This window comes from Budorcas taxicolor, chromosome X (assembly GCF_023091745.1).
Source record: "Budorcas taxicolor isolate Tak-1 chromosome X, Takin1.1, whole genome shotgun sequence".
Lineage (NCBI taxonomy): Eukaryota > Metazoa > Chordata > Mammalia > Artiodactyla > Bovidae > Budorcas > Budorcas taxicolor.
The window spans coordinates 78,762,129-78,790,004 of record NC_068935.1 but is presented as its reverse complement, the minus strand read 5'-3'; the positions used below and the strand labels follow the sequence as shown (position 1 = coordinate 78,790,004).

General features: G+C 42.2%; 1 protein-coding gene across 1 annotated transcript; it reads left to right on the top strand.

Moving 5' to 3' along the window:
* Nucleotides 1-761: 761 nt before the first annotated feature.
* Nucleotides 762-27,873, top strand: GCNA (germ cell nuclear acidic peptidase). The gene is made up of 11 exons (XM_052662694.1): nt 762-945; nt 1,103-1,177; nt 2,706-2,760; nt 13,620-13,702; nt 16,122-16,466; nt 18,645-18,720; nt 21,990-22,134; nt 23,251-23,389; nt 24,336-24,540; nt 24,837-24,951; nt 27,745-27,873. The coding sequence occupies exons 1-11, from the start codon at nt 762-764 to the stop codon at nt 27,871-27,873; spliced, it is 1,551 nt and encodes a 516-aa protein (XP_052518654.1).
* The last annotated feature ends 3 nt before the right edge of the window (nt 27,874-27,876 follow it).

Genomic DNA, 27,876 nt, shown 5'->3' with positions numbered 1-27,876 from the left:
CAGACTAAATTAGTGCTACTGGAATTTGTTCTAGCTCCCTGCCACTTTTTAGCCACTGATTGCTATAAAATGAGAGTACTAACATTGCTTTTTTAAACTGTCTGTAAGGATTAAATCCAAATAAAACGTTTGGAACCATTTCTAACATGATATAAACTCATTGTTATTAATATTTTTAAATGCCAAGGACATTTTGTTTGTATTCTGTTGGCCAAATGCTTAAATTATGGGATGTATGGGTTTTTGCCAGAGAATCGGGCACAATATAGAAAGCATTTGCTTACCTCTGTATATGTGTGTGTGTGTGTGTGTGTGTGTGTGTGTGTGTGTGTGTGTGTGTTTTAATCTACCCCCGTTTGTTTTTCTTGGTGTCAGGAGTGAGTGCCAAAAAGCTTCAAGTTAACTCCTCTTTTTCTGCAGAATTCGGAGGGTTCTGGAAGCGGGCATCACAGTTCAGTGTTGCCAGGCACTTTTGGGTTGCTGCTTCACTCTTATCTAGGGGTCTGGCCTGCGTGCCGGAGCCCCCGCCCGCCCCCGCGCCTGCGCCGCCCACGCCCCCACCCCCGCGGCCACCCCCCACCCCCGTCCCTGCGCCCGTGCCCGTGCGCCCGTGCGCCCGTGCCCGTGCGCCCGTATGCCCGTGCGCCCGTGTGCCCGTGCACCCATGCGCCCGTGCCCGTGCGCCCGCACCTGCGCCCCGCCCCCACACCCCTATCCCTCAACTTCATGCGTGATTGGGGGAGGGAAAGGAACCTAGAGGCATGGGCAATTCAAGCAAGAAACAGGGCTCGCTTATCCAAGTCCTTGCAAATGATGAAATTGTTCTGGAGGATTTGGCTCGGTTTTTCCCTGTCGCCCCCCAAAATGAAGGATTGCTAAACTACGTCATCTGTGTGAAATGGCGCGGCGCATTCACTGTGGAAAGAGATGGACGTGATTCCGGAAGTACTGTTCCAGGGCGCCAAATTCATAACCGCGAAAATTTGAATCTGCCTGGTGAACACACTGATAGGTGGGTACAGGGAGGGCGGGAATACGTCAGTTCCTACCGCCAGCTGAGCCCGGGCCCTATAAAAGGGCTTGCGCTTGGTGTTCGTTACAGTTGCTCGGGACCTTGCACACCACGCACTTGTCCGAGGAGAGCAGCGACTGACTAGGCCAGAGGCTGCAGAAGCAGGTAGGTGAACGGAGGGTACCAAAGCGAGAGCAAACCTTGAAACTTGTTGCGGTTGAGCAGGCTTCATTAAAGTGAGGACCACCATAAGCCCTGGACGCTGATTTTCCGTGAATCTTGAGACTGAGATTTTGGCAAAATATTTTGCCTGTTTGCACCTAATACTTTTGGAAGAAGGAATTTTTGTGCATGTGTTAGTGATATTAACTCTGCTAAAGATGGGGGATGGGCAAGCAGATATACCAGTTTGGGGCATAAGGAAATAGGCCTGGGAGGTGGCATGCAGCTGCAGCAGGGTGGAAGGCTGACCGGCTGGAGTTTGGAGTATGGCGGTAGGGGCAGGTGGAGGCTGGGTAGGGGTGCATGTATGTTCCTGGGGGTAGGGTGGGGGAGGGGTGGGGTAAGGTGGGGGAGGGGTGGGGTAAGGTGGGGGAGGGGTGGGGTAAGTTTTGGGAGGGAGGCAGGGGTGTCAATGCCTGATCAGCTAGGGGTGAGAGGCAAGTGTGGGAGGGGGGAATGGAGGAGCCGAGGCCCTACTGGTGCAAGACTCACTGCGGGCGCGGAGAGGTGAGATGGGGGAGGGGTTTAGGTCCCTGGCGAAGAGGAGGTGGGAGTCGAGGCCTGATTGGTGCAAGGCTGTCTCCAGGCAGCAGCAGAAGGGTCTAGACCTGTTTGTGTAAGGACCTCCTGGGGAGAAGAGGCAGAAACAAGATGAGTGGAAGTGTGCGTGAGGGGTGGTGGAGGTGTCGAGGTCTTATTGGTTCAAGACTGGAGGGAGGAGGAGTCTAGCCTTGATTGGTGCAAAGGTGGCGAGAAGAGGGAGGGGGAGGCAAAGGAGGGGGAGAGGAGGCACTGTGTTGAGTGTGACGGTGAACAGAGGGTTCGAGGCCTGATGAGTGCAAGACTAGCTGAGGGAGAAGGTGAGAGTAGGAAGATGGAGGTGTGGGGGGAGGGTGACCTGATCCCCTGTGGGAGGAGGGGGTTGGGGAGTTTGTGAGTTGGATTGAGGTGTGTGGGGATGTGTGGCCTGGTCTGTATAAGTCTAGCTCTGAGCAGAAGTAGGGAGATGGCGAAGGGGGGTTGTGAAAGCCTGATGGAAGACTTTCTTGGGGTGCGAGGTAGAAGTAGGTGAAACGAAGATGTGGGGAGAGGGAAGAGAGGGTGGTGATGTGTGTGTGGGTTAGGAATACATTTAAGGGTGAAAGAGCATTGGGCCAGGGACCTAGTAGCGCATGCTAAAGCCATATAACGGAGAGAAAATTGATCTGGAGGCTGATGAATGATTGCTCTCGCTTATTTTTGTAATAGGTGGCGTTGAGGTGACTTAACATCAGGAGCCCCCATATGCTTTGGGCGTTCTGACTGATGTACAAAGAATCTTGGTGGAGCGAGGTGGGAGAAAGGTCGACAATAAATAAATTTAAATACTTATTTCATGGAGTGAAGTTTTGGTTTCAGGTTACAGTGAAGAAGCTGCTTAAAAGCAAATGCAGAGTGTAGAAACGTCTAATTGGTTTTGGTTTCTTAACAGATGTAGACATGTCCGAAGAAAGGGCTGGCCGTTTGAAGGTCGAGGATGATAAATGGTGAGATTTGAAAAAATTGTTTTCTCTTAGTTTAGTCCTACTCTGTTGTCAAATCGATTTTCTCAAAAAGTATACATTTATGTCATTTAGAGTCTATAGAATGTATGATTTGGTTAGTCATAAAATGAGAATTGTGAGAAGAGATCTTAGAATCATGGGAGTCCAGCCTCCTATCCAATGCATAAACCCTCTATATAAGAGCTCTTTTAGTGGCCAGGAGTATACAACTCCATGAAGCAACTTTATGCATTGTTGAACATAATTTCTAGAAAACTCGTCATTCTGATGACCATCAAGTCTGTCCTTTTGTTATTCACACCCCATTGTTGTCAGTACTCCCCTCTAGAGGTGCACAGATGAAGCATTTTTCTTCTTCATGATAGGTATTTTAAAATAGTTGTCTCATCTCTTAAGTCTTCATTCTCCTGAAAGGTTGCTCTCTTTTTCTCCTTTCCAAGTAAGATAAGCATACAGATAAGTGTATGGTGTGGAAGAAAGTAGAAACCATAGACTAGGGAGTCTAGAAATTGACCCAAATGCATATGAAAATATAGTTCAGGATGGGGAAAAAAAGGCATTTCAAATCAGTGGGGAAAAGATAGATTCACTGACAAATAATTTGAAGATAATTGGTTGACCATTTGGAAAACAGCAAGAATTAGATTCTTACCTCATCACTCCTTATAGCAAAATAAATTACACACAGATAAAATACTTTAAAATTAGAAGTGAAACCATTAAAAATGCTAGAAAATATAGCTGGATTTTATTTCCAATAATTTTGAAGTGAGGAATGTCTTTCTAAATTTAATATCTTAACAAAAACATAAAAATGAACAAGAAACTGAAAAAAATATTTGTATTACTTATGATAAAAGTCTATCTTCCTTAGTCTACAAAGAAAAAAGTAACAATTAGGGAGTTCCCTGGTGGCCTAGTGGTTAGGACTCTAGGCTTTCACTCTGGTGGCCTGTGTTCATTCCCTGACTGGGGAACTGAGATCTCACAAGCCATGTGGCATGGCCAAAAAATAAATAAAAGCAACAGTTAAAAGGTGAACAAAGAGAAAATGGGCAAAAGTTTTAGAAGGTAGTTCTCTGGGGAAAAATACAAATGGCTTATAGACATTAACATTTATTCAAATTTTAATTTTATTATTTAAAGGAATTTTAAACAAGTTACCATTTTTCAAATATCAGATTAGTGAAGATTTAAAAATGTTGATAATACCCAGTGTTGGCAAATCCATAGGGAAATTTCATGCAGTCATGGTGGGACTGTAAATTGGTACAACCTTTTTGTAGTGCAGTCTGGCAATATGAAAATTTTAAATGTCCATGTCCTTTGAGCCAGTAATTCGACTACAAGGACTTTTTCTTTTTAAAAACAAGTGGTTGTTTCATACGTGTTCTTTTTGTAGTTCACTCTTACTTTCTCTTGACTCCTTCCGCCTACTTCTCCCATGTCCCTTCTCCCTGTAACTCATGCTCATTGGATCACGTACAAACGTACACAGACTGTTTTGGTCTTTGTTCAGTTCTGTGGATGAAGGATGTATGATTAATTACTAGTGCACTGAGAAATACATACAAGGATGTTCACTGCAGCATTGTTTGTAATAACACAGATTTGGAAGTTTATATATCCTAAGGGTGTACTTGAAATAAATTATGGATCATCCAAAAAAATGTGATAAGAACTATATATGCTGATAGTAGAAGTACTAAGATCTATAAAGTCAAAAACTAAGTTGCAGAATAATTCATAAAGCATAATACTATTTATAAGAAAAAAAGTTTTGTGCACTTGACTTGTAGGGGTATGTCCTTTGCTTGAGAACTTTCTGAAAGAATAAGAAACATTATTTATTTCTGGGAAGTGGGACTGTTGGAAGAACAGGGACAAAGTGTTTCTCTACTCCTCTTTTCAGTGTATTTTATCAGTCACAAAACTGGTAAACACTTTTTCTTGATAGCCATTAAAATGGGGAGGATTAATAAAAGAATGCAGCAAACAAACATTTGGAAACATATCTTAAGAAGTAATAGAAAGAAATGCTAATTTAAAATTATTTACTGCTTAAATTAGCAAATTTTAAATATTTAGTCTTATTATAGTAGTATTCCTGACACCGTAAACTAGTATGACCCTTTGGAAACAAATAAGGAAATGTACCTAGAGCTATAAAATTCGTCCTACTTTAGACTGAGTAATTTGACTTCTGTAACTCAATCCTAGAAAAATCCAATTTATGAAAGTAATTAAATGCACAAAGATGCTAGGTGTGGCATTCAACTAAAGAATCAAAGTAGTGTGTGTGTGTGTGTGTGTGTGTGTGATCAGAAATGCACAAGGTAAAGTCCCGGCTCTCTCCATGACCCTCAGTAACATGCCCCAAATAGGGAATTCCCAGGGCACTTGGTTGGCATTAGTTCTCCCCTAAGAAGCAAGCAAGTATATTCTGCTTTATAAATCAGCCCCTTGAAAACTTGGTTAACAGGAGTCACTCCTCTAGCATTTGATGAAAAATTGAGAAACCTGAATTCCTGAAGCTATAGATGCAAAGACCAGATGCTGGACTTCTGCTTGGAGATTGCTCTTGAGGCTGGACAGCAACCTGCCAGGCTCTCCACCTGCCCCCACTGCAAGTTAGGACCATTATGTCAAGTATCTGGGCACTGTATTTTCATTAATGCAGGTGATATTGTTACTTGTTTATTTTTGCTTTAGGCTGACTCTGTACTTTGGGCTGTCTCATAGATGGGCATATATATGTAATTAATTTTGGGGGGGGAATTTTTTAAATTGATAAATCATTGAGACAGTATTGAGTAGATATTTTAAAAGGCCCCTTGTTTAAAAATTTATTTATTTTTAATTGAAGGATAGTTACAATATTGTGTTGGTTTTTGCAATACATCAGCATGAATCAGCCATAGGTATACATATGTCCCCTCCCTCTTGAGCCTCACACCCCTCTAGGTTGTCACAGAGCCTCAGTTTGAGTCCCCTGAGTCATACAGCAAATTCCCACTGGCTGTCTATTGCATATTTGTTAGTGTGTATGTTTCCATGCTACTCTCTCTGTTTGTCCCACCCTCTCCTTCCTACCCCTCCCCTCATCCATAAGTCTGTTCTCTATGTCTGTGTCTCCATTGCTGCCCTGCAAATAGGTTCATCAATACTGTCTTTCTTGATTCCATATATATGTGTTAATATATGATAATTTGTTTTTCTCTTTCTGACTTACTTCACTCTGTATAATAGGCTCTAGGTTCATCCACCTCATTAGCACTGACTGAAATGTGATCCTTTTTATGGCTGAGTAATATTCCGTTGTATATACTTATCACAGCTTCTTAATCCATTCATCTGTCGATGGACATCTAGGTTGCTTCCATGTCCTAGCTATTGTAAATAGTGCTGCAGTGAACACTGGAGTACATGTGTCTTTTTCAATTTTGGTTTCCTCAGGGTAGTAGTGGGATTGCTGGGTCATATGTGATTTTATTCCTAGTTTTTTTATGGAATCTCCATACTGTTTTCCATAGTGGCTGTATCAATTTACATTCCCACCAACAGTGCAAGAGGATTCCCTCTCCAGCATTTATTGTTTGTAGATTTTTTGATGATGGCCATTCTGACCGGTGTAGGTGATATCTCATTGTGGTTTTGATTTGTGTTTCTCATGATGTTGAGCATCTTTTTGTGTGTTTACTAGCCATCTGTATGTCTTCTTTGGAGAAATGTCTGTTTAGGTCTTTTTCCCACTTTTTCTCCCCACTTTTTGATTGGGTTGTTTGTTTTTCTGTTATTGAGTTGCATAAGCTTCTTGTATATTTTGGAAATTAATCCTTTGTTAGTTATTTCATTTGCTATTATTTTCTTCTATTCTAAGGGTTGAGTTTTCATGTATGTAATTAAATTTTTAAGTGGAAAAATATTTCTTAATGAGATCCAATAGACAAAAAATCCTTTAAAAATGAGGTTCAGTGGGATGTGGGTGGGAGGATGGAAAATAATGAAAGGGATCTTTGGAACCACTTTTTGAGATTCATTCATTTATTCAGCAAATATTTATTGAGTACTGACTTTGTACTTAACAGTATGAAACAGACACACTTCGAGATCCATGTACAGGTTACTGTCTGAAATGGGAGATAGATGCATGTAAACAGGCAATAAACAGTATAGTGTGGTAAATGCCGTGAATGGGGGAGAAGTACATGACCCTATAGGATCTTGTTTAATTTTCATAGTAGCCCTCTGAGATAAATGGTTCATTGACAACTGAGGCCCAGGTTTGACTTGCAGAAATCTAGGTGAGCGGTAATGATGGTTTAGAGTAGGGTGGTGATAGTGAAGTTGGAGAGATTTGGATAAGTATAGAATATATTATTGTTCAGTTCACAGACTTTCCCCACATCTTAACATTTCTGAGGCTGGGCTGCTTCATACATTTGATAGCATGTCATCATTTGATAGTGTTTTTTCCTTTCTTAGAGGTACATATAATGATGTATTAGATTAGATGAAATACACTCTAGAAGTAGAGCCAACAGGTCTTGCTGATGGATTGGACATGAGAGGTAAGAGAGAGCAAAATCAAGGATGACTTCTAAATTTTTGGTTTGCATTAGTGGTTGGATGGTAGTGCCATTGACTGAGCTCAGAAAGGAACAGAATGGAAGGACAAAATAAAAAAGTCTGTGTTGGTCATGTCACACTTTAAATACTTAGTAAATATCCAAGATACCATATAGATAGGTGGAGTTCAGTGGAGAGTTCAAGGCTAGAAATATAAGATTGGAGGACATGGGGTCTAGGGATAGTAGAATGAATGACCCAGGAGAGAGGGGTCAGTCCTGCAGCACAGCATGGAAGGTGGCAGGAAACAATTCCTTGAGAACTGCAGGGGAGAGATCCAAGGAATAAGGGAGGGTATGGCCTTAGATAGTGGAGGGGACACTGCATTCCTTGTTAAGGCAGAGTTGGTTATAGTTACAGACAGGTCAGTAGATTTGTTGGTGGGAGGATGAGGGTGTTCCTGCGTGATTACCTCTTATTTTCCCAGTGATTTATGGGACAAGGTCGTTGAGGAGGTTTTGGCACTCTGACGGCAGAAATGCTACTGAGATACATAATACAAAGAATAGGGGACTGGTTTTCACTGAGCAATCAAAGCCTAATTCATATTCTCTGGTGCTCACTGAGTAGTTTTTTTTTGTTTTGTTTTGTTTTTAAGTGCAAGATTCTTTGTTTTGTTAATGACTACCACACAATAAAAATGCAGAAATCCCATATTGTAAAAATTACCCTGTTAGACTCACTTTAAAAATAATTGGATCAGAAAAGCAAATGGGTCACCTAGTGGGCTGGCTATTATAGATGATAAATAAATGGTTGAATCAATGAATGAATGAACCATGGATGTACCCATCCTATTTAATTATTCCATATTTATTCAGAAATTACCAGTAGAATACAGGCCCATGTTAAAAATAAACAATACAGAAACATCTAAAGTAAAAAGTGAGAGTCAACCTCACATGTACACACCCTCCCATTCTTTTGAAGTAATAATTACTAATAACTTGATATTGATTCTTCTATATCTTTTTCTGTAGTTAAGGAAAGCATAATCTGTATGGTTTATGGCTTCAGTTTTAAAGGGAAGATCTCTGGGTACTTAAAAGTTTTCAAGGGCTTTTATTTGATATATCTTGAAAGCTTTCTAATATGATTTCTTAGTCCTTCCATGGTAGAGTTCTGGGTAAGCCAAATGGCTTTTCTCAGGTGCATATATTTTCTAATATGCACCTAGTAACACGAGTCTTTAAACACTTTCTAGGGACTTGGACTCCTGGTCGTACATTTTACTTGAAAAGGGTACTACATTCTACTTTTTTGACCACCTATTTCTTCCTTAGTGCTGTCCTCAGACCTTTTTACTTTTCCTGTTGGTTACCTGCCAACCCAGAATTCGATGTTTTCTCTTTGGGGATTAGAGTGGAACTCTGTTGTATAACTTTCTGTGTCCTGTTTCTGATCCCTGGTTCCTTTTATTTGACCTCTAAAGAAAATCCGTGTGTGTGTGTGTGTGTGTGTGTGTGTGTGTGTGTATGTAACACAGAAGTGTGTGAAAAGATAGATGATGTATGAATCACATTTTAGTTTATATGTAGTGATGTATTTTGATAATAGATTTTATATAACCAAAGTCACGTTTTGACCCATACCTAGGAAACCAAGAGATTTCATTCTTGATTGAACAAAAATGACTTGAAGCCTACTATTGAATAAGTCCAGTGTACAATGACCAATAAATGAATAGAAAACTTAATCAAGGGGGTGAGCCAACATGTGTGTTTAAAAGGTATATAATCAGTCCAGTAATCAATCTCAAGGCCAAAATAAAAGTCTACAAGAAGTGGTTAAGGCTGATTTTTTTATGTAAAACCTTATAAATATTTTGTAAAACCTAATAAATATTAAAGCAATATAAATATATGTTAAACTTTAGAGCTATGATGCCCAATTTCTTCAGCACTTCATTTTCCTCTGTTAGCTGTCTGTCACAATAGTTCATGATAAGATTACCCATGAGTAGGTCCTAGAATTGGAACCTGGCTCCAGCATGGAAGTATGGCTTTTCTGAGCTGGACTTTGAGCCTCTCTGAATCGTCATGAGTGGCTGATTTAGGGGATGTCCAGTCACTTGCTTTCTGGTGAGCTAAAGAACCCCCATCTGGAATGTGCTCTGGTGTCACCTCAGTACAGTTGTCCCTCAGTATCTGGGGTAGGCGGGGATTGCTTCCAGGGCTCCTCTTGGATACCAAAATCCTTGGATGCTTAAGTCTCTTACATAAAACTGTGTGATAGTTGCATATGATGTATGCGCATCCTCTCATGTACTTTAAATCATCTCTAGATGACTTATAATACCTACTACGATGTAAATGCTACGTAAATAATTGCCATCACGTAGCATATTCAACTTTTGTTTCTTGGAACTTGCTGGCATATTTTTTTTCTGAGTGTTTTCCATCTGAGGTTGATTGAATCAGCAGATGTGGAACCCTTCAATACAGAGGGCTGACTGTAATGTGAAGCTAGAACAACCAGCCACGCAGCCTGCTGCTAGCTGGGGTAGAATGAGTGCTAGGGTCTCTGGCAGATTGTGAGGCCGGGAAGCAATGGACCCAATGCCATGGTTCACCACAGGGAGCAGTTGCAGGTTTGAAATCACCCTGTGTTTTCTCCCCAAGAAATGCACTTCAGCATTTGTGCATTTACTCAGGTAGCAATCCCAATCAGTAGATCCTCTTCACGCAGCAAAGCCCCAAAAGGTGTCCCCCTTGCTCTTTTGCCCTTTTGATTTTTAACTGTAATCGCTGCATTCTCAAGTCCTTTTCCCTGTGGTCCCTTTCTTGGAATTCATTTTCATATCTCTATTTTTATGTTTAACTTTATTTTTTACTTTTTGGCCATACCTCTTAGCATGTGGACTTAGTTCCCCAACCAGAATTTGAACTTGCTTCCCGTGCATTGGAATGTGGAGTCTTAACCACTGGACCACCAGGGAAGTCCTCATATTTTTAAATAGAAATATACCACTGGGCAGAAAACAGGCTTTTCACTGATAGCTAATGATACTCAACTAGCATTCTTTCCCTGACTTTGTGTAGTAGAGCACAAAGCGGCTTTGAGCAGCTTGTGGCTTTTAATTTTTCTTCTCTTCCACTACTGTGATCTTCATTTCATAAGCCCTTAAAGCCTTTTTACATTTCAGAAACTCAGATTGGTGGTTCTTTTCATATGAGATTTTTGACATTTGGTTGCTAATATTGTTAGTAGCTTTCCTTTAAAACAGAACATATAAAAAAAAATAAAACAGAACGTATGTTAGTAGCTTTCCTTTAAAACAGAATGTATTTTATTTTGCAGTCCCATTGTTACTGTGGACTCAGACACTGATGAAGAGCCTGACTGCTGTAAGTAGAGTCTTCTCAAAGCAGTAATTTACAGTCTAAAAGCGTAATTCAGCCATGTCTTCGTAGAGATGACTGAAATGTGATTTTGGACATTTGGTATAAGCTGTTCTAGCTTTGTTTCCTCTAGAGCTCTCTAGATTGGTGAAACAGAGTTTATTTCCCTACTGTGAGGAACAGAGGATGTCCTCTGTGCTTCTTTTCCAATTTGCTTCCTGTCCTTTTTTTCATTATAGATCTCTGTACTTTTTTATCTCCTCTCTGTCTCTCATGGGAGATGACTTAAGAGTCCACCATAAATTTTAACCAAGTCTAATTTATGGACTTTGGTTTTAGGGAGTTAAAGACATAGGTAATCAGATTTGACCATGCTTCACATGCTTTCTAATGCCCTCTTTCTTTCTCTGATTCAGATATAACTGGAGTGAAGATGAAAAAGGAGACCGTTAGGTGGGTAGAATTGGTGAAAATTGACTTTTTTAAAGGAATAATGTTTGGGTAAGATGATTTCAGAATAAACATCACATTTTCTCTGTGAATCCTATGTTCAGGGTTATAATGGGTGTTGGATCTCACACCTGGGTTCAAAATACTAGACTCCTTATCACTGGCTCATTATCTAATTGGTCAGTTTCTTCTTCATAATGTCTCTTTGAACCATCCCTTAACTTCTAGTCTCCACTACTAAGACCTTTATCAATTTTTACCCTTGTATTCATGCAAGAGCTTCTTAAGTGGGCTCCTTAGCCTGATTTATTCCTCCTCTGATCAAGTCTGTATTCCACTTCCAGATTAATCTGAGACACTGCTTTGATCATATTAATTTTCTATTCAAATTGTCTATCTAAGGGAGATCAAATAGGTAAGCCTAGGAGTTAAAGTCCTCTGAGAATTGGCCATAACCTGTCAGCATTATCTACTGCTTTTCCTATTTAGGAGTCCTCTGCTACACTAAGGATTGTTGCCCAGGTGCCAAACTGTAGTGCTAAATTTACTGGAATGAATCTGAAATAACTTGTTTCCATATCAGCTCCTTGAATCCTGTAGGAATGTGCATTGGTCGTTTCTGTTTCCCACACTAAGACGAAATAATGCTGTCAAGTGGGAAAATGTTTTTCTGGCTAGTTCTGATTTATCTCTGTTGATTATTTTTACAGCATGCAAGCCACCAAGCCTGACACCAATGTGTGAAGTCAGCAGTTGGCAATCAGCTGAAATTCTAGAACTGAATAATGCATTGTATAAAGCTATCTATTGGAAATGATCGGTTTTGTTATTTATATTTTTGAAGTTAGGTCTATTGAGGTATGATTTACATACAGAAAAACTCACCCTTTTTAGGTATACAGTTTGATGAGTTTTGACAAACGTATATGGTATGTATATGGAGTAGGTACTGTAAACATCACCACAAAGATGCAGAATTTCCATCATTGCCATTTACATTTTGAATGTCATAGATCCTTAGAAATATCCTGATTTTCAATATTATATGCTATAGAGCCCTTGACTGAAAATAAATTTAAGAATATCCAATTGGTTTCTTCCTGTCTCCACTAGATAGATGTTGAACAAATATGTAAAGAAAATCCATTTCGAGGTGTCTTCCTGGAGTGCCCACAGATCTTGATCCAGTTCTGGGGCCTTCTATCTGTGGGATGCTGTAGGAAGGGTGGATTTGAGGAAGAAGGTGATGTGTTCAGTTTTGGGTATGCTGAGATTGAGGGGCCTACAGGCAGGGCTGATACTAAAAAAATTTAACAACCAAGAGATACAAACAGGGATTAGTCAGGATTGCTGCCTGACTGGTTCAAACAGACACCACCAATAAACAGTTGGTAAGGCTGTACCTGTGTAGACTGACTAAAAATTGACCCTGCCCATAGGACATCCAGGTAGGAGATTGGCACTATGGAGCCAGAAGTCAGAAGCAAAGTTGGGCTGGTGGATAGATAATGTTTACCCAATCCTTAGGGATTGATTGGCTTGGCATGAAAGGGACGTGGATAAAACCTGGGGATGAACGAGGAAGGGAAATGAGTGAGAAGGAGTGGGCAAACAAGTGAGAAGAGAACCAAAATCAATAGTGTCCCAGGAGTCAAGAATTTTAAGGATGGAATGAATGGTCAACAAGAGAGCAAAGGTCTGTAAACTTGGCAGCTTAAAAGTGGTGAATATGAAGGAAATGGATGAATAGATTTGTGTCTGTAACGAGGGCAGACAAGTTCTCTAGCAGCGTTTTAAGTAGTTTTCTCTCTCATCATAAAGGTATATCACACTTATACACTGTGTAGGAAATAAAGGTGGTGAATTTCAGCCTTCTGGAACATCTGACCCAAAAACCTGGAGAGCTGAAAATGACAGTTCCAGAGGTGTGCCCACAACACCCACATCCTGGGTGTCACAGGGATACTGCTCACTTAGAGAGGTGGTGCTGGCTTTGGGCTGCAAAGAGTAGCACCCGGGAAAAACCTCCCCACCGAGGCTGCCTCTCTGCATCTGTGGCAGGGGGAATCTCAATGCGGATAAAGAGAAATGGCAATTAGACTTTTCCTTAATCATTTTCCCCTCACACCAAAACCATTTGAACACATACCCTCTGACACCCCACTTCAACTCTCAATACTAGACAGATTCCTCCCTTTGAAAGTATTTAGGCAGATGGAAAGGTTTGATAGGAAGTTAGGAAAGATGGAAAATCAGGAACAATGATTGAGTGGTTCCAGAGGAGGGGAACAGAGTTACTTTAGGAAACCAACAAAATCATTTCAAAGTGATTTTGCTCACTGGAGAAAAGTATAATAGAAAATGCAATGAAAAGAAGAATGTTGCTTTCATGCTTTTGTTTTTCTCTGTCCTGTCACTCAGCTACGTGGTGATTGACTCAGACTCTGATGATGAATACGTCCCTAAGAAAAAGAAACCTAAGATACGTGAAATAAGTAGCAAAGGCAAGTATACTACTAACTTAGAGAAAGAGCTGTGCAGTGCAGCTTCACCATGCACAGTCATCTCAGGATGAGTCGGCAAACATTCTGTTTTGAATCATTCCGTAGTGAGTGCCACTGTTTTTCCTTCCTGTGTGCTGGATGTGGATATGGCTGGGTCCCCTGCACTCCCTGGTTAATTTCCTAACAGAGCAGCAGCTGTTCCTGCTACCGTAGAACCCAGGCATCACCCTCTGTAGGGTTCTTACCTACTGAGCATTATGTTGCAGGAGCAGAGGAAGTTAGGAACTCAACCTGAGCAACATGAAGATTGCCCTGCTCTTTTGCCTTCCACTCTTCATCTCTCTCTGTGTGTGGATGACAGGGAGGAGGAAGGGACTCATTCTTTCCAGTCTGATGGAGATGAGGACGTGTGAGGCTTATAGGCTAGCTGGCGGTGACTTCTCAGGGGTACGCTTGTTTTCTCTGTCTAGCTGTTTGTCTTTGCCTTTTGCTACCTTCTGTATATTTTCTAGAGAGTCTTGTTTTTCTTAGTGTGTATTTGCCATAACAGATCCTTGCCTCTTTGAATTCAGAGGCCCTCATCACCTTTCAGCAGGTGTGGAGTTTTACCTGCAATTCAGAACCTGTTCAGTGGGTTGAGACATAGGAAGACTAGGAGCTGCTTAAACCTTTGGGATAGTATTTTATTGATCTCCATTTGCTTAGGACCCGACATAGGGCAAGAGACACGGGCACCTGCTTAAAGTACTGGCACCCTTCAAAATACTGGCTGCTGCTTTGGTAACTACCCCCCGAGCTAGCATTGGCCAGATTCTGCTAGTTAACCTGGGATATCAGAGCAGGGAAAGGATAGGTGGCTTGGAACCCTCATCTCCTACTGTTTCATCACCTGTCCCATCTGATTTCTTTTTTCCCCTCCTCTCTAGCTCTGAGTAGATTGCCTGAGCAGGGTGCAGGTCCAGGTGCAGAGTAGGAGGTGTAACATGACAAGCTTCTGCAATGTACACAGAGCCCCAGGGGAAGTAGCTTTAGCGTAGGGGCCTGAATGACAAAGCCAAAGTCAGTTGCTGACTCTTTTAGTCAGAAGATCCATAAATCGGGTTGATTCACAATATTTTGTCAGTTTCAGGTGTGTTAGTTTCATAGCAAAGTGATTAGGTTACTCACACACATATATTCCTTTTTTCTATTATTTTCCATTTTAGTTTATTACAAGACATTGACTATAGTTCCCTGTGCTATACAGTAGGTCTTTGTTGGTTATCCATTTTACACATTGTAGTGTGTATATGTTAATGCCAAACTCCTAATTTATCTTTCCTCCCTCGCCCACCTCTTTCCCCTTTTGTAACCAGAAATTTGTTTTCTAGGTCTGTGAGTGTTTCTGTTTTATTAATTTGTTCATTTTTGTCCCTACTTTTTAGAATTTAAGTTGCACATGGGAAATCTTTAAATCTTCTAGGAAGGATGACTTTTTTCCCATAGGAACACCCACTGCTTTTTCTGTCCTTACTGCATATCTGCAGTTCTTTTTTTTTTTTAAGTTCTTTGATAATTAATTTAAATCATAGATGGTACTCAAAATATGTTATCCCAAATATGGAATTTTAGGATAAAGAGTTTTTGCACCATAAATACATTTTTATAACTTGTCTGTGCTGTGATTTATATTTTTTACATCCAGAATCGTAGAAATCTAGATGCTGAACTCTGAGCAGAATGCAGACAGCTTGTGTCTTAGGCATGCTGCCCCTTGTTTCTAGATGAACAGATGGGTCCTCCATGAGGCTAGGGACCATCCCAGTGTTCCCATGGCCTCTTGGTGCTGGCATCAGAACTTCTGTCCTCATTTTCACATCAGTGGTTCTGAGAGCTTTGGACTTATGGACTAGTTTAAGAAGTTTTGGGGGATAACAAAGGATTGCCAATTTTTAATTTTTCTAATGATGGAAATAAACTCCAACTATCATCTGTCATCATAATTTCATAAAATAAAGAGTGCCAAAAGTTTAATGACAACATAATCTCAAAATAAAGTACAGTCCTTTAAGTTACAGAAGCCAGGCTTGATTCGCAGGGAGAACCCACTTTATTATTCTCTCTCTCTCTTTTTTTTTTTGCTTTGGCCCAGTGAAAATATACAAGTTTCAGACCTGTGGGAACCCCTGAGCACCTCCATGGTGCTACTCAGAGAATGTGATTTGAAAATTGCCTCTGGGTTTGAATTCCTATTTTATCTGTCATTGTTCTCAGTAAGATAAAGTAGCAGAGGGAAAACAGTCTAAAATAACTGGTTCTTAACTATGATTCATTATACCACAGTTCCTGGCTTGTTTAATTTGTGCTCAATAATCTGAAGTTGAGGGGGGTGTGAGGGTGGGGGGGGTATGTTTATACATGATTGTGTTTCGAATTTCAGGTAAGAGGCAGAAAGTGTCTGATACTAAGAAGCAGCTGACCCAGGAGGCTCCAATAGTTATCACTGATGATGATGATGATGATGATGATCTGGAAAAACCTGTGGTGACAGAAAATGGTTCGTGTGATCAGAACAAAATTATCAAAACTGAGGAAGAGAAGGATGAGTTTGCTGTCCTCCAGCACAAGTTATCTTCTGCAGCTGGTAAGCAGAGTCTTCTGAAAAATCTCTGCCAGCTGCCAAATGATGATCCTAAAGCTAAACCAGAGATTTTAGACAGAAAGTTGTCAACTGATGAAGAGCCTATGCCTGTGGTGGAACAACCAAGGAAAAGGAAAAATAAAACCAAAAACATAACTGTGCCACCTGGTAAGCCAATCAAACCAAGTATGTCTGTCCCACTGACTAAGCCTAGTGCAACAAGTGTGCCAGCCAGGCTCGCTGTTCCTTTTCCCCCAGATATGTTTGTCTTGTAGAGTCTGTCTTGCTTATTAACCCTCTGCCATGTTTCAGCAGCTCTCTAGTGGCCAAGGGTGGCAGCCATCACAGTGAAAAGGCTCTTTCTGAGGAGGGGGAGGGATGGCCTTGTTGTCCTCATGCTCCCAGGCTTAATTGCCACTTTGCTGTAGGAAGCTGTAAGTCTGAGCTGCTCCTCCCTCCCAGGTTCCCAAAGTTCCCAGACTTCATCAGTAATAAGAGCACTTACATAACTGTGTTAAGTATCTTTCCGAATCTGTCCCCCTAGTCGATGGTGAGCCGCCTTTTCTTTTTTCTTGGCTGCTCCGTGCAGCATCCGAGGTCTTAGTTACCTGACCAGGGATCAAACCCATGCCCTCTGCAGTGGAAGCACAGAGTCTTTACCACTGGACCATCAGAGAAGCCCCGATAGTGAGCCTCTTGGTGAGAGGGTTCTCACTCATCTTTTAGTCTCTCCCAAAGTCTCGCCTGGTAGTTGGCATGTAATAGATGTTTAATAACTTTTAGATGAATGAATGGCGCTACCTCCTAAATACATGAATTTCTAGCTAGTTCAGTTCAATTGCTCAGTCATGTCCAACTCTTTGTGACCCCATGGACTGCAGCACGCCAGGCTTCCCTGTCCATCACCAGCTCCTGGAGCTTAACCAAACTCATGTCCATCACATTGGTGATGCCATCCAACCATCTCATCCTCTGTCGTCCCCTTCTCCTCCAGCCTTCAATCTTTCCCAGCATCAGGGTCTTTGCCAATGGTCAGTTCTTCACATCAGGTGGCCAAAGTATTGGAGCTTCAGCATCAGTCCTTCCAATGAATATTCAGGACTGATTTCCTTTAGGATTGACTGGATCTCCTTGCAGTCCACGGGACTCTCAAGAGTCTTCTCCAACACCACAGTTCAAAAGCACCAATTCTTCGGTGCTCAGCTTTCTTTATAGTCCAACTTTCACATCCATACATGACTACTGAAAAACCATAGCTTTGACTAGATGGACCTTTTTTGGCAAAGTAATGTCTCTGCTTTTGAATATGCTGTCTAGGTTGGTCATAGCTCCTTTCTTCCAAGGAGCAAGCATCTTAATTTCATGGCTGCAGTCACCATCTGCAGTGATTTTGGAGCCCCCCAAAATAAAGTCTGTCACTGTTTTCATTGTTTCCCCATCTATTTGCCATGACGTGACGGGACCAGATGCCATGATCTTCGTTTTCTGAATGTTGAGTTTTAAGCCAACTTTTTCACTATCATCTTTCACTTTCATCAAGAGGCTCTTTAGTTCTTCACTTTCTGCCATAAGGGTGGTGTCATCAGCATATCTGAAGTTATTGATATTTCTCCTGGCAATCTTGATTCCAGCTTGTGCTTCATCCAGCCTGGCATTTCTCATGTACTCTGCATATAAGTTAAATAAGCATGGTGACAATATACAAGCTTCACGTATTCCTTGCCTGATTTGGAACCAGTCTGTTGTTCCATGTCCAGTTCTAACTGTTGCTTCTTGACCTGCATACAGATTTCTCAGAAGGCAGATCAGGTGGCCTGGTATTCCCATCTCCTTAAGAATTTTCCACTGATAAATGAATTTCTAGCTGGAGCAACTAGCAGTGTGGGTACTAGACAAAGGAGAGAAAATTTGGCTTGTATACTGAATAAAGGTGCTGCCTAGGATGGGAACCACCCTCCTCAAAGCAAGTGTGTGAGCTATGCCACACCATTTCTTATACTGCTTGTGCCTCTCTTGTCCCCACAATCTAACCTTCTATGGTATATTCATGTAGCTTCATAATAGTCCTCGGTGCCTAGGATAGAATCCTGCCCCACTTACTCCGCCTGCAGCTCTGTGACTCATGTAGGTAAAATCTTTCATGCCAGCTACTAGAGTAGGATGCATGCTTCAGAAAGAAGCTTTTAGTTTATCCTTTATAGTTTTTATCAACACTAAAATGTACTCTGGGCTTGTTTGTGGGGGCCTCTCCTGGGTTTACCTTCCTGTTAGTTGCCAGTTGGTACCAATTTCCAGGGTGTGGATGAACTATTATCTTTTCAGCTGTTAAAGAACGAAAGAAGCGTAAGCCTTCAAAGAAGAAACCCAAGACACCGAAATCTGAAAAATCCAAGCCTGGGTATGTACTGCTCACAGTCAGTGGCTCAGGAATTGACTGCACAGTTGTCACATGCGAAGCCATTCACTGGTCACGTGGGAGGGTCTTTGAGGAAGTGAAGGGGTCTGGTGGGCAGCATGGAACAAGTTTTATATCCCTGAATTGGGAGGATAGACTCAGCAGCAGGAGGAAGATGGGGAGAGGAGGAACCTCTGTGTCCCCTTCCTCCGTCTCCCTAGCAGAGCTGGTGTGGGCGCTCCACGCAGAACCTAGCGGTTCTGGGCAGACTGGAGCTTTTACCCCCACAGCAGCTCTGGCTTCTGAGATTTCCTTTGTCTTTAGACTCAGATTGTTTAAATGATGTATAGCCAAACAAGATCATTTTTTTTCAGGCTAGATACAGCCCTGTGGCCACCAGTTTTCACAGAACTAAAAGCAAAGGCGGTAGGAATGGTGAGAAGGTAGAATGAATGTGTTCCCATCCATTGGAATTGAGGGGAGGCAGTCAAGATTATCTTCCAGGGTTTCAGATGAACCCTTAAAAAAAATTTTTTTTTAATTGAAGTGTAGTTGATTTACAGTATCATCTCAGTTTCAGGTATACAGCATAGCAATTCAGTGTGTGTATTTTCAGATTCTTTCCCCTTAGATGTTATTACATAATATTGAGTATAGTCCCCTGAGTTGTATAGTAGATCCCTGTTGATTATCTATTTTATATGAACCCTTATTCTTACTACCTATATATTCTTGCTAATTTTTATATCTTAAATGTTAGGATGAAAGGGATCGCTTGCAGTCCATTTATCTTTATTAAGCTATATGTTATGTATATATTGATACTGGTATTAAATTGTTATATTGATAGTGAAAACAGCAGGTTGTTTAGACCAATGACATGTTAATGCTCAAAGGAAGCAAAAAAAAAAATTAATGCATTTCCTCACTTAGATTCTAGGAACTTCACTTTTTCTCTTAAAAATGTGATAGAGTGAACATACTTTTTTTTTTTTTTAACTTGCATTCAGGAATAATGTATACTTCCATCTGAATTATGTTACAAAAGAAGGGGTATATTTGAAGGACTGTATGATTCCTTTTTTTACCTGTATTTTAGGGCAATAAATGCGTCTTAAGGGAAGAAGAAAAGTGATATGTCAGGCGTGAGGGCAACAGAGAAACTGGACTTGAGTAGAGAGGCTTTCTGTTTCTGCATTTCTCTTCAGTTTGGTGTACCGTTTCTTAGATGGGCCCTCTTTTAGCAAAGCTTCTTCTCTGGATTCTCAGATCCATATTTAAGCTGCTTTGCTTCTAGGGACATGTGTCTTGGGTAGGTCCCAGGTTGCTTTGCTAGAGAACGTGACGAATGAAGGAAAAAGCTGCTCCTTTCTGTCGCTGTCCTCTGCCTTATCCAAAGAAGGCTGGCCTGTTGGGACTCTTCACTGTTGCCTTGCTGCTTCCTGTTTTAGTCTGTAGGCTTCCTGTTCTCAGCATTGTTCCCTTGGAGGCTGCTGGCTGGTCATGGTGTCTGATGTACTTGTCTGGGGTCTTGTTGGTTCCTCTGATGTGGAGATGCTCAGCCTGCAGTAGAGTGGCATCACCACTGAAGTGAAGGCTTGCTAAGCCACAAGCTGCTTGACATGAGCACAGACACATGCAAGGGTCATGCTCTCTGCTGAGGTCTATAGAGGGTTTAGGTTTTTATCTGCCACCTTTTCTGATGCAAATTTGCTTTCAGAGCTAAATAATTGGAGGCAGAAATGTTAGTCACCCATATCAGGTTTTGGGGTGAGAGATTCTATCTTTAGCTGCCTTTGTCTTGTCTGGTACTTTTCCCCCACCTGCAACTCGGGCACCTCTCATAGGGTTTTATTTTGTGACTTAAGGGGTAACAAGTGTCTTGGCAAAATCTCCGTTTCAGAAGTTCTGTTAAGTCAGAAACACTTCCCTATGTTTGCTAGTGGTTTATCTTTTCAGCTCTGTGGGCTGATCTTTTTGGATTTGTGGACTGTCCAAGCCAAGATTAAAATGTTAAATAGTTATTACAAGTGTGTTTTTTTATGGGCTCTGCACTGTTCTTTTTTGTTTGTTTGTTTGCACTATTCTTTGTGCATTTGAATTATGCCTTGAAAGATGGGACAGCAATAGTGGTCTAATGGAAAGACCACAAGATTTGGGTCAGTATATTCAGTGTCTCTGAACTTTGGGTAAGTCATTTAACTTCTGAACTTTTGTTTTGTCATGTGCTAAGTGGAAATGGAAAGAATAGTAGTGGCTTCTTTGGAGGATGGTGTGAGGATTAAATATGATGATGTAAAAAAAAATTCTTGGCAAATGATGAAGCTCTCCACAGAGGGTGGGTCTGCGGAGAAGTGAAGGTGTGACTATTCTAGGCCGTGGACAAATAGGTTTTGCCAAGGTATGAATGAACTATGCGAAATGTCAGTCCATGTCCTGGGAACATTTAAGTTGCTTGCTTTGGCCAGAGTGGAAATGGTAGCTGGAAATAGAGGTTGGAACCAGATTGACCTGGGCCTTAAATGTTAGGCCACACAGAGAGGGACATCACTGGAACATGGCCTAGGAAAATTAATCTGAAGGTGTATGTGTGTGGTTGGATTAGAAGAAAAAGAGCCTGTAGGTAAGGAACACAGTGGGATGTTATAGTAGCAAGGCATAGAGAAGAGGACAGGAACTTGACCTAGGGTGATGACAACAGGTTGGAAAGGAGAGGCTGGCTGGAAGAGATGATGTGAAGCAGACAGTGATCTGTCTTTGTACCTAGTTGAATATGGGGTGAAAGAGAAAATGGATTTTAAAATGTCTCAGGTTTTTAGCATATTGTAACAGAAGTTGGACAATTAAACACATTTAGCTGGAGACATACTCAGGTTAGTGAAGTCAAGTCGCTCAGTCATGTCCAATTCTTTGCGACCCTGTGGACTGTAGCCCACCAGGCTCCTCCGTACTCAGGTTAGTTGGTTGGAAGTTTGCACTGGGCACTTGTGAACTCAGAACTAGATCTTAGGAGAGAGGTGGAGACTGCAGATCCAGGTATGGGATCGCTCCTTTTGGGGTTGGAACCATGGGCTTCACATCTCTGACACTGTGCGGGGAGTGAAGGCGAAAAGGCTATGAATGGAACCTTATAGGAGATGCCCTTGTAGCAGGAGCTGGAAGGAAGAGAGACCAGCGAGTCTTCTAAGTCTCTCTTGTCGTAACCTGTATAAATGCATTTCTTCTGTTGATTTCTTTCACTCTATAAAACTCAGCCTTTTTTACTTTTGCAGGGATTCTCAGTGCGAAATACCTGGATGTTTCTTTCATGGCCTTGAAAATGTAAAGCAGTATTCTGGAAGGAATTACAAACGAAATAAGGATGAACTGATTCAGAAAATCTACACTCTGCTTAACAGATCTGTCTTTGATCAAAAGGTAGAGTCAGTGAATAAGCACCTATTGAACACTTGCTGTATGCCCAGCTCTCTTGGGTGCTGGGAGGTGTGCAGATGTACTAACTGTATATTTCCTGCCCTTGAGAAGTGAGTTTAGATGAGGAGGGGAGATGAGACATGCATATGTGAAAGAAACAGAATGTTTTGTGGGTTATAGTATATGGTCCAGACTGTTACTGCCATAGGCGATCAGCAGAGGGAGAAATCACTGAGAGCCTGAGCAAGTTGGGAAATAGGATTGCCTGGAGGGACTGAGACTTGTTTTGGGTCTTGAAGGATGGTAAGGGGAGAGAACAGCAGTGGTTGGGGAGATGACAAGTGTTGAGGCTTGACTATCTGGAAGAGAGGGTTTGTGTTAAGGATACTAGGAAACAGCTATGGGACCTTGGGCGTTACTGAACCTCTGTTTGCTCATCTGTAAAGTGGGGGCAGTAGTAGTATACCTCCTGCCTACTACACAGAATCCTGACGTGCCTAGAACAGGACCTGTGATATGGTGAACAATACATGTTAGCTGGTGTAGGCCTGGTTAATAGAGGGTCTTGGGAATCAGGTTGGAAAAATGGAAATCAGTAGGCACCACTGCCCAGGAATATGATATAACATGGAGTGGCTGCTGAAAGAAATGGTTTTGTCAGTGGTATGGGGGTATGGACTGGATCGGAGAGAATCTGGAGGCAGAGAGACCTGTGGTCGTTAGGTTTTTCAGACTTTATTGTCTCTGGTGACAAAACTTTCTGCATGGAAAGTTCTTAGATCTTTCTAAAGGTTCCCCAACCTTTGGAGCCGTTCCTGATGACACTGGTATTACATCAGATGACTCTGATGAGTGGAACCTTTAAGTGTTCTGAGTTGCACGGTCTCTGTCTCCTAGCCCAGCAGAAGTGTCCTTTCCTTGGCTGCCCCTGACTTTTATCTCCATGCAAGGGAGCAGAGATTCTGCATTCATATTCTTGCAACAATCTTGTCTTTGCCTGGGCTTCAGTTTACATTTTATTCTCCCCAGAATGTTAGATTTGCACAACTCTTGAGTTGATATTTTCTGGTCTGCTTAGAACTGCTTTTTGATTTGTTCTTGTTTGCTTTTTGTTCTCAGTTGCCGGAGAAAATCGACATTGGCTGGAATAATAAGATGCTGAGAACTGCTGGCTTATGCACCACTGGCAAGCTTCGATACCCTAAGAGAGAGCGTTATGCTAAGATTCAGATTTCTCTGAAAGTCTGCGACTCTGCAGGTGACAGTGGGAGTAGGGTGGCTCCTCTCCGTGCTTCCTTCCCACAGCTGAAGGGCTTCTCTTGGGTGCTGGTGTCCTCCGGCCGCCTGAATCACAGCCTCCCTACCACTCCTGGGTTGACAGGTCTACTGTGTGTTGCTTAGAGGACATTATTATTGGATGTCTCACCACCACTGAGAGTCTAGTTTGTCCATATTTCTGCCAGGCCTAACTTAATTTTTGCAGCTCCCCATTACAGGCGGCAGCATCTCCATTCTCCCAGTAACAAGTTCAAGGGTCCCTATATCTAGCCTATCACTGGATGTTCATAATGACTCTCCTATTATCATTCCTTCTCTGTCTTTGCCTTTGCCCAGCTATGGACCCCTGTCACCTCAGTTTTCTCCCTGCTCCGTGCTATTTCCTGATAGGAAACCTCAGGCTTGCCAATGCCTGGAGTATGGCTTACGAGGCCATTGTACTCTGCCCCCCTCCATTGGCCAGTCTTGTCTCTGACTACTCCACCTGTGCTTTAGCTAGCCTTTCTTCACGCTGGCTTTGAAAATAGACTGCACACTTTCCTACCCCAACCTTGGCTCACTTTTCCCACCACATCCAGCCAATTGTTAATTGCCCAGCTTTTCCATGGAGCTTCTCCTCACCAAACCCACTGATGTTCTCGGAGGGTGGCGACTGGGTCTCAGCTGGATGTATTTGTAGCAGTGTCCCATAAAAAGAGCACACTGGAGCTTTTCTGAAAGTACTTGCTCACCTGAGGCTCTCTGCCATTAACAAAATTGGGTTGGAATAGGTTGAAATTTCACTTTCAGCATCCTGGGGAGATAACGCTTCTTCCTGCCCACATATGCTTGTGGATCTGGTCGGGTGGAAAGTCTAGGGGTGGCTGGGTAACAGACCACGGGTAATTGGTTTAAGGCTCAGGATTTCTTTCCATTCCTCTCCTAAGACCGACTCCGAGACACTTTGATCCATGAGTTATGCCATGCAGCCTCCTGGCTGCTCGATGGCATCCGTGATTCTCATGGTGACATGTGGAGATACTATGCCCGAAAATCGAATATGGTGCACCCGGAGTTGCCCAAGGTCACCCGTTGCCATAACTACAAGATTAACTACAAGATTCATTACGAGTGTACTCAGTGCAAATTCAGGTAAGACCCTTCTCCTTAGACTTTTCCAATTATGTTTTTACTGTGGCCTCCACATGACTCTTCAGGAACTACATGGCTATCTGACTTGAGGAGTAAAACTTCTCTACACTTTTCTGTGATGTCTTTCTCCATTCTCTTCTGCTTTGAGCTGGCCTGACCATAGCCCCTTCGTGGTGTCCCACTTTCTGAGATCCCACAGAAAACGTCTGGCTTTGGACCCAAGGCCAGCAGCTCTGAGAAGATGTGGAGGTACAGTAACTGATTCCTTTGCTCTGTGGTGTCTCTTTCCTCCTTAGGGTCGGGCGCTATAGCAGATCGCTGGATACCACCCGCTTCATCTGTGCCAGGTGCAAGGGCTCTCTGGCCATGTTGCCACTAACTCGGAAAGATGGAACCCCCATTAAGCCCCACGTGAGGCCATTTGCCAAATATGTACAGGAGAATTATAGAAAAGTCAAGAGGGAGACAGAAGGGATAACTCATGGGGATGTGATGAGAAAGCTCAGCAAGGATTTTTTTGCCAAAAAACAAAGTCAGGGTATTTGAGGTTATCTGAGAATGTATTTGTGTGAGATGAGTCATCTTTGGCTTCATCTATTAGTAAGGAGTTTTAGGAAGATATATTTGATGCTGTGAAACTATGAATATTAGAATTTAAATTCTTTGAAAAACGCTTCCTGTTGTTAATGATGATTGTTCTTCCCCAAGGATTCTGTTGTTGTTAACCATTTTGTGCTGATACTCAAAAGCCCTTTGGATATACCTTGGATCTTACTTATATGCTATTCTTAACATGTAGAACAAAATGCAAAATATGTAGAACAAAATGCAAAATATGTAGAACAAAATGTGAACGTGTAGAACAAAATGCAAAAGAGAAATAAGTTTTTGAGAGTGGCGGGTTGAGAGAAGGAGAGACATGCTGCAAAGAGAACATGTTTTAAAGGCAGTATTTCAAAACCAAGGCTTCTGTCTGATGGAACCTGTTACACCTACATAGAAATAAGAGAAATGTGCTTCACGAATTGAGTTGCTCTTGACATTGTATGAAGTCATCTGAGCCAATGTGTTTGTTCGTAAAATAAAGAAGAAGCCACCTAAGCAGTGTAATTGTTCATAGAATAAAAATAAAATGTTTTTTGCTGTTTACTTGTTAGCAAAGTCTGTTCATTGACAACCCATGTCCCGAGCGGAACAAATCCTTGGGTCTTTTGTCCAAGACCCCTGATTTCTTTTTTTTTTTTTTTTTCCTACAGTAAGGTTTTGAATACATTTTATTTCTTTTTTTTTTTGTCTTTTATTTTTACTTTATTTTACTTTACAATACTGTATGGTTTTGCCATACATTGACATGATCCCCATGGGTGTACATGCGTTCCCAAACATGAACCCCCCTCCCACCTCCCTCCCCATAACATCTCTCTGTAAGACCCCTGATTTCATAAGCTTTCCAGGATGTGTCTGGAAGAACAGCCTCCACTTCGGGTTTCTCTTGGACTTTTGTGACTGCCCCTAAGCACTTAAACAACCTCCCCACTTTGGGGAGGTATCTGGAATATAGGCTGGAATCAATGTTGTACTTGTTTGTTATTTCTGCCAAAACAGATTACCAGGAGGTTAGTGACTTAACACAAATGTATTATCTTCCATCTCAAGAGGTCAGAAGTCTGGTGCAGACCTCAGACCTCAAGGTGTGGGCAGGGCTGAATTCCTCTCCGGAGGCCCTGGGGGAATCAGTTTCCTTGTCTTCTCAGTGTCCAGGGGCTACTTGCATTCCTTGGTTTGTGGCCCTCTTCCTCTGTCTTGAAAGCCAGCAACATCTCTTTCTTTGACTCTCTTCCTGCCTTCCTCTTTCCCTTTTAAGCACCCTTGTGATAATATTGGGCTCACCCAGATAATCCAGGAAAATCTCGATTTCCTTTTGCCAAATAAGGTAATGTATTAACACATTCACAAGTTCTAGAGATTAGAGTGTGGACATTTGGGAACTTGTTATTCGGCCTACCCCAAACATCTTTACTAGTCTAGCATCACTGATAATTTTTATAGGCAAGATGTGTTATTCTGTCATCTTTCCATCTTTCCTTCGTTTTGCAGATGCTGAGGGTGTTCTTTCAGTGGCCACAAACTGAAGTCTTAAGCACAAGTCTAGATGGGATTGGGTATATGCACAGGGTAGTGCGAGTTTCCCTAGCTGAATCCTTGGGTCCTTCTCCAGTCCCACCTCCAGCTATATCGGCAGTCTCAGCAAAGGCCCAGCTGGCCTGTGAAACTGGATCATGGCACACTGGTGACTTCATCAGGGAGAACTGACAGTGCAGTGGTTCTACCCCTGCCAAAGTAGGGTCCAACCCTTTGCTTAACTCAGTAGCCCTGTCATCTGCCTTCCTGGCGAGCCCTGATAGTTTCCTCCACTCCCACCCCAGCTATAGCTACAGGAAGGTGCTCCCTGCAGCCCACACATGTGTTGTTAAGTCATTGCCCTATCTTTTTTTTTTTTTTCCAATCCCCCTCCTGTTTTTCTTAGTCAAAGCCTGTGTCATCTCTAACATGAATAGCCACTACAGCCTTGTAACCTGTGATGCCATCACCTGGGTCCCAAGCTAACTTTCAGTCTTTTCAATCCTTTCTTTATCTGAACCTTTAATTCTAGCCAGTGTGGACCACTTACCATTCCTCCAATAAGCAGCACTGCTTTTAGCCTTCCCACCTTTGGTATACTACCCTCTCTGCCTGGAAATACCATCTTTCCTTCTCTTTACCCTGGACATACTACTTGCCCTTTAAGTTTTGCTCATTTCTCCAAGAAGTCTTCCCAAATGGCTCCAGCTACAGCACTCTGAACGTGTGCCACACATTTGCCTCGTGGCATAGACTGCTCGGTAGTCCCCTACACATCTTCCTTGTCAGTCTAAGCTTCTGGAGTGCAGGGACTCTTTTATTTATGTCTGAAAGCCCCTTCCCCAAATTATGCCTAGACAGTGTCTAGCCAGCTGGTCGACTAACTGCTTACCCTGCACCCACTCACCCTGTGAGTGATTGGTGTACCCAGGAGGTCAGAGGAGGGGAGACAGGCAGCATTGGTTGGCACAAACCCAGGGCCAGACAAGGAGAAGCAGGAAGAGCATCCCCAGAGGCTGGGCAGGGCTGGCTGTAATGATGCACTAACACAGTGTGGTCCTGTTTAGCTTGTTTATTGAAAAGTTTGAAGCAGTCTTACGTGTAAAAGTCAAAGTGAGCAAATACAGCAGTGTCAGAAACCACTGCCAGTCACTGTGGAGCATCATGCTGTTTGCCTCATGCTCCCTGCATATGGGGAAGGCTGAGGCCTAGTTG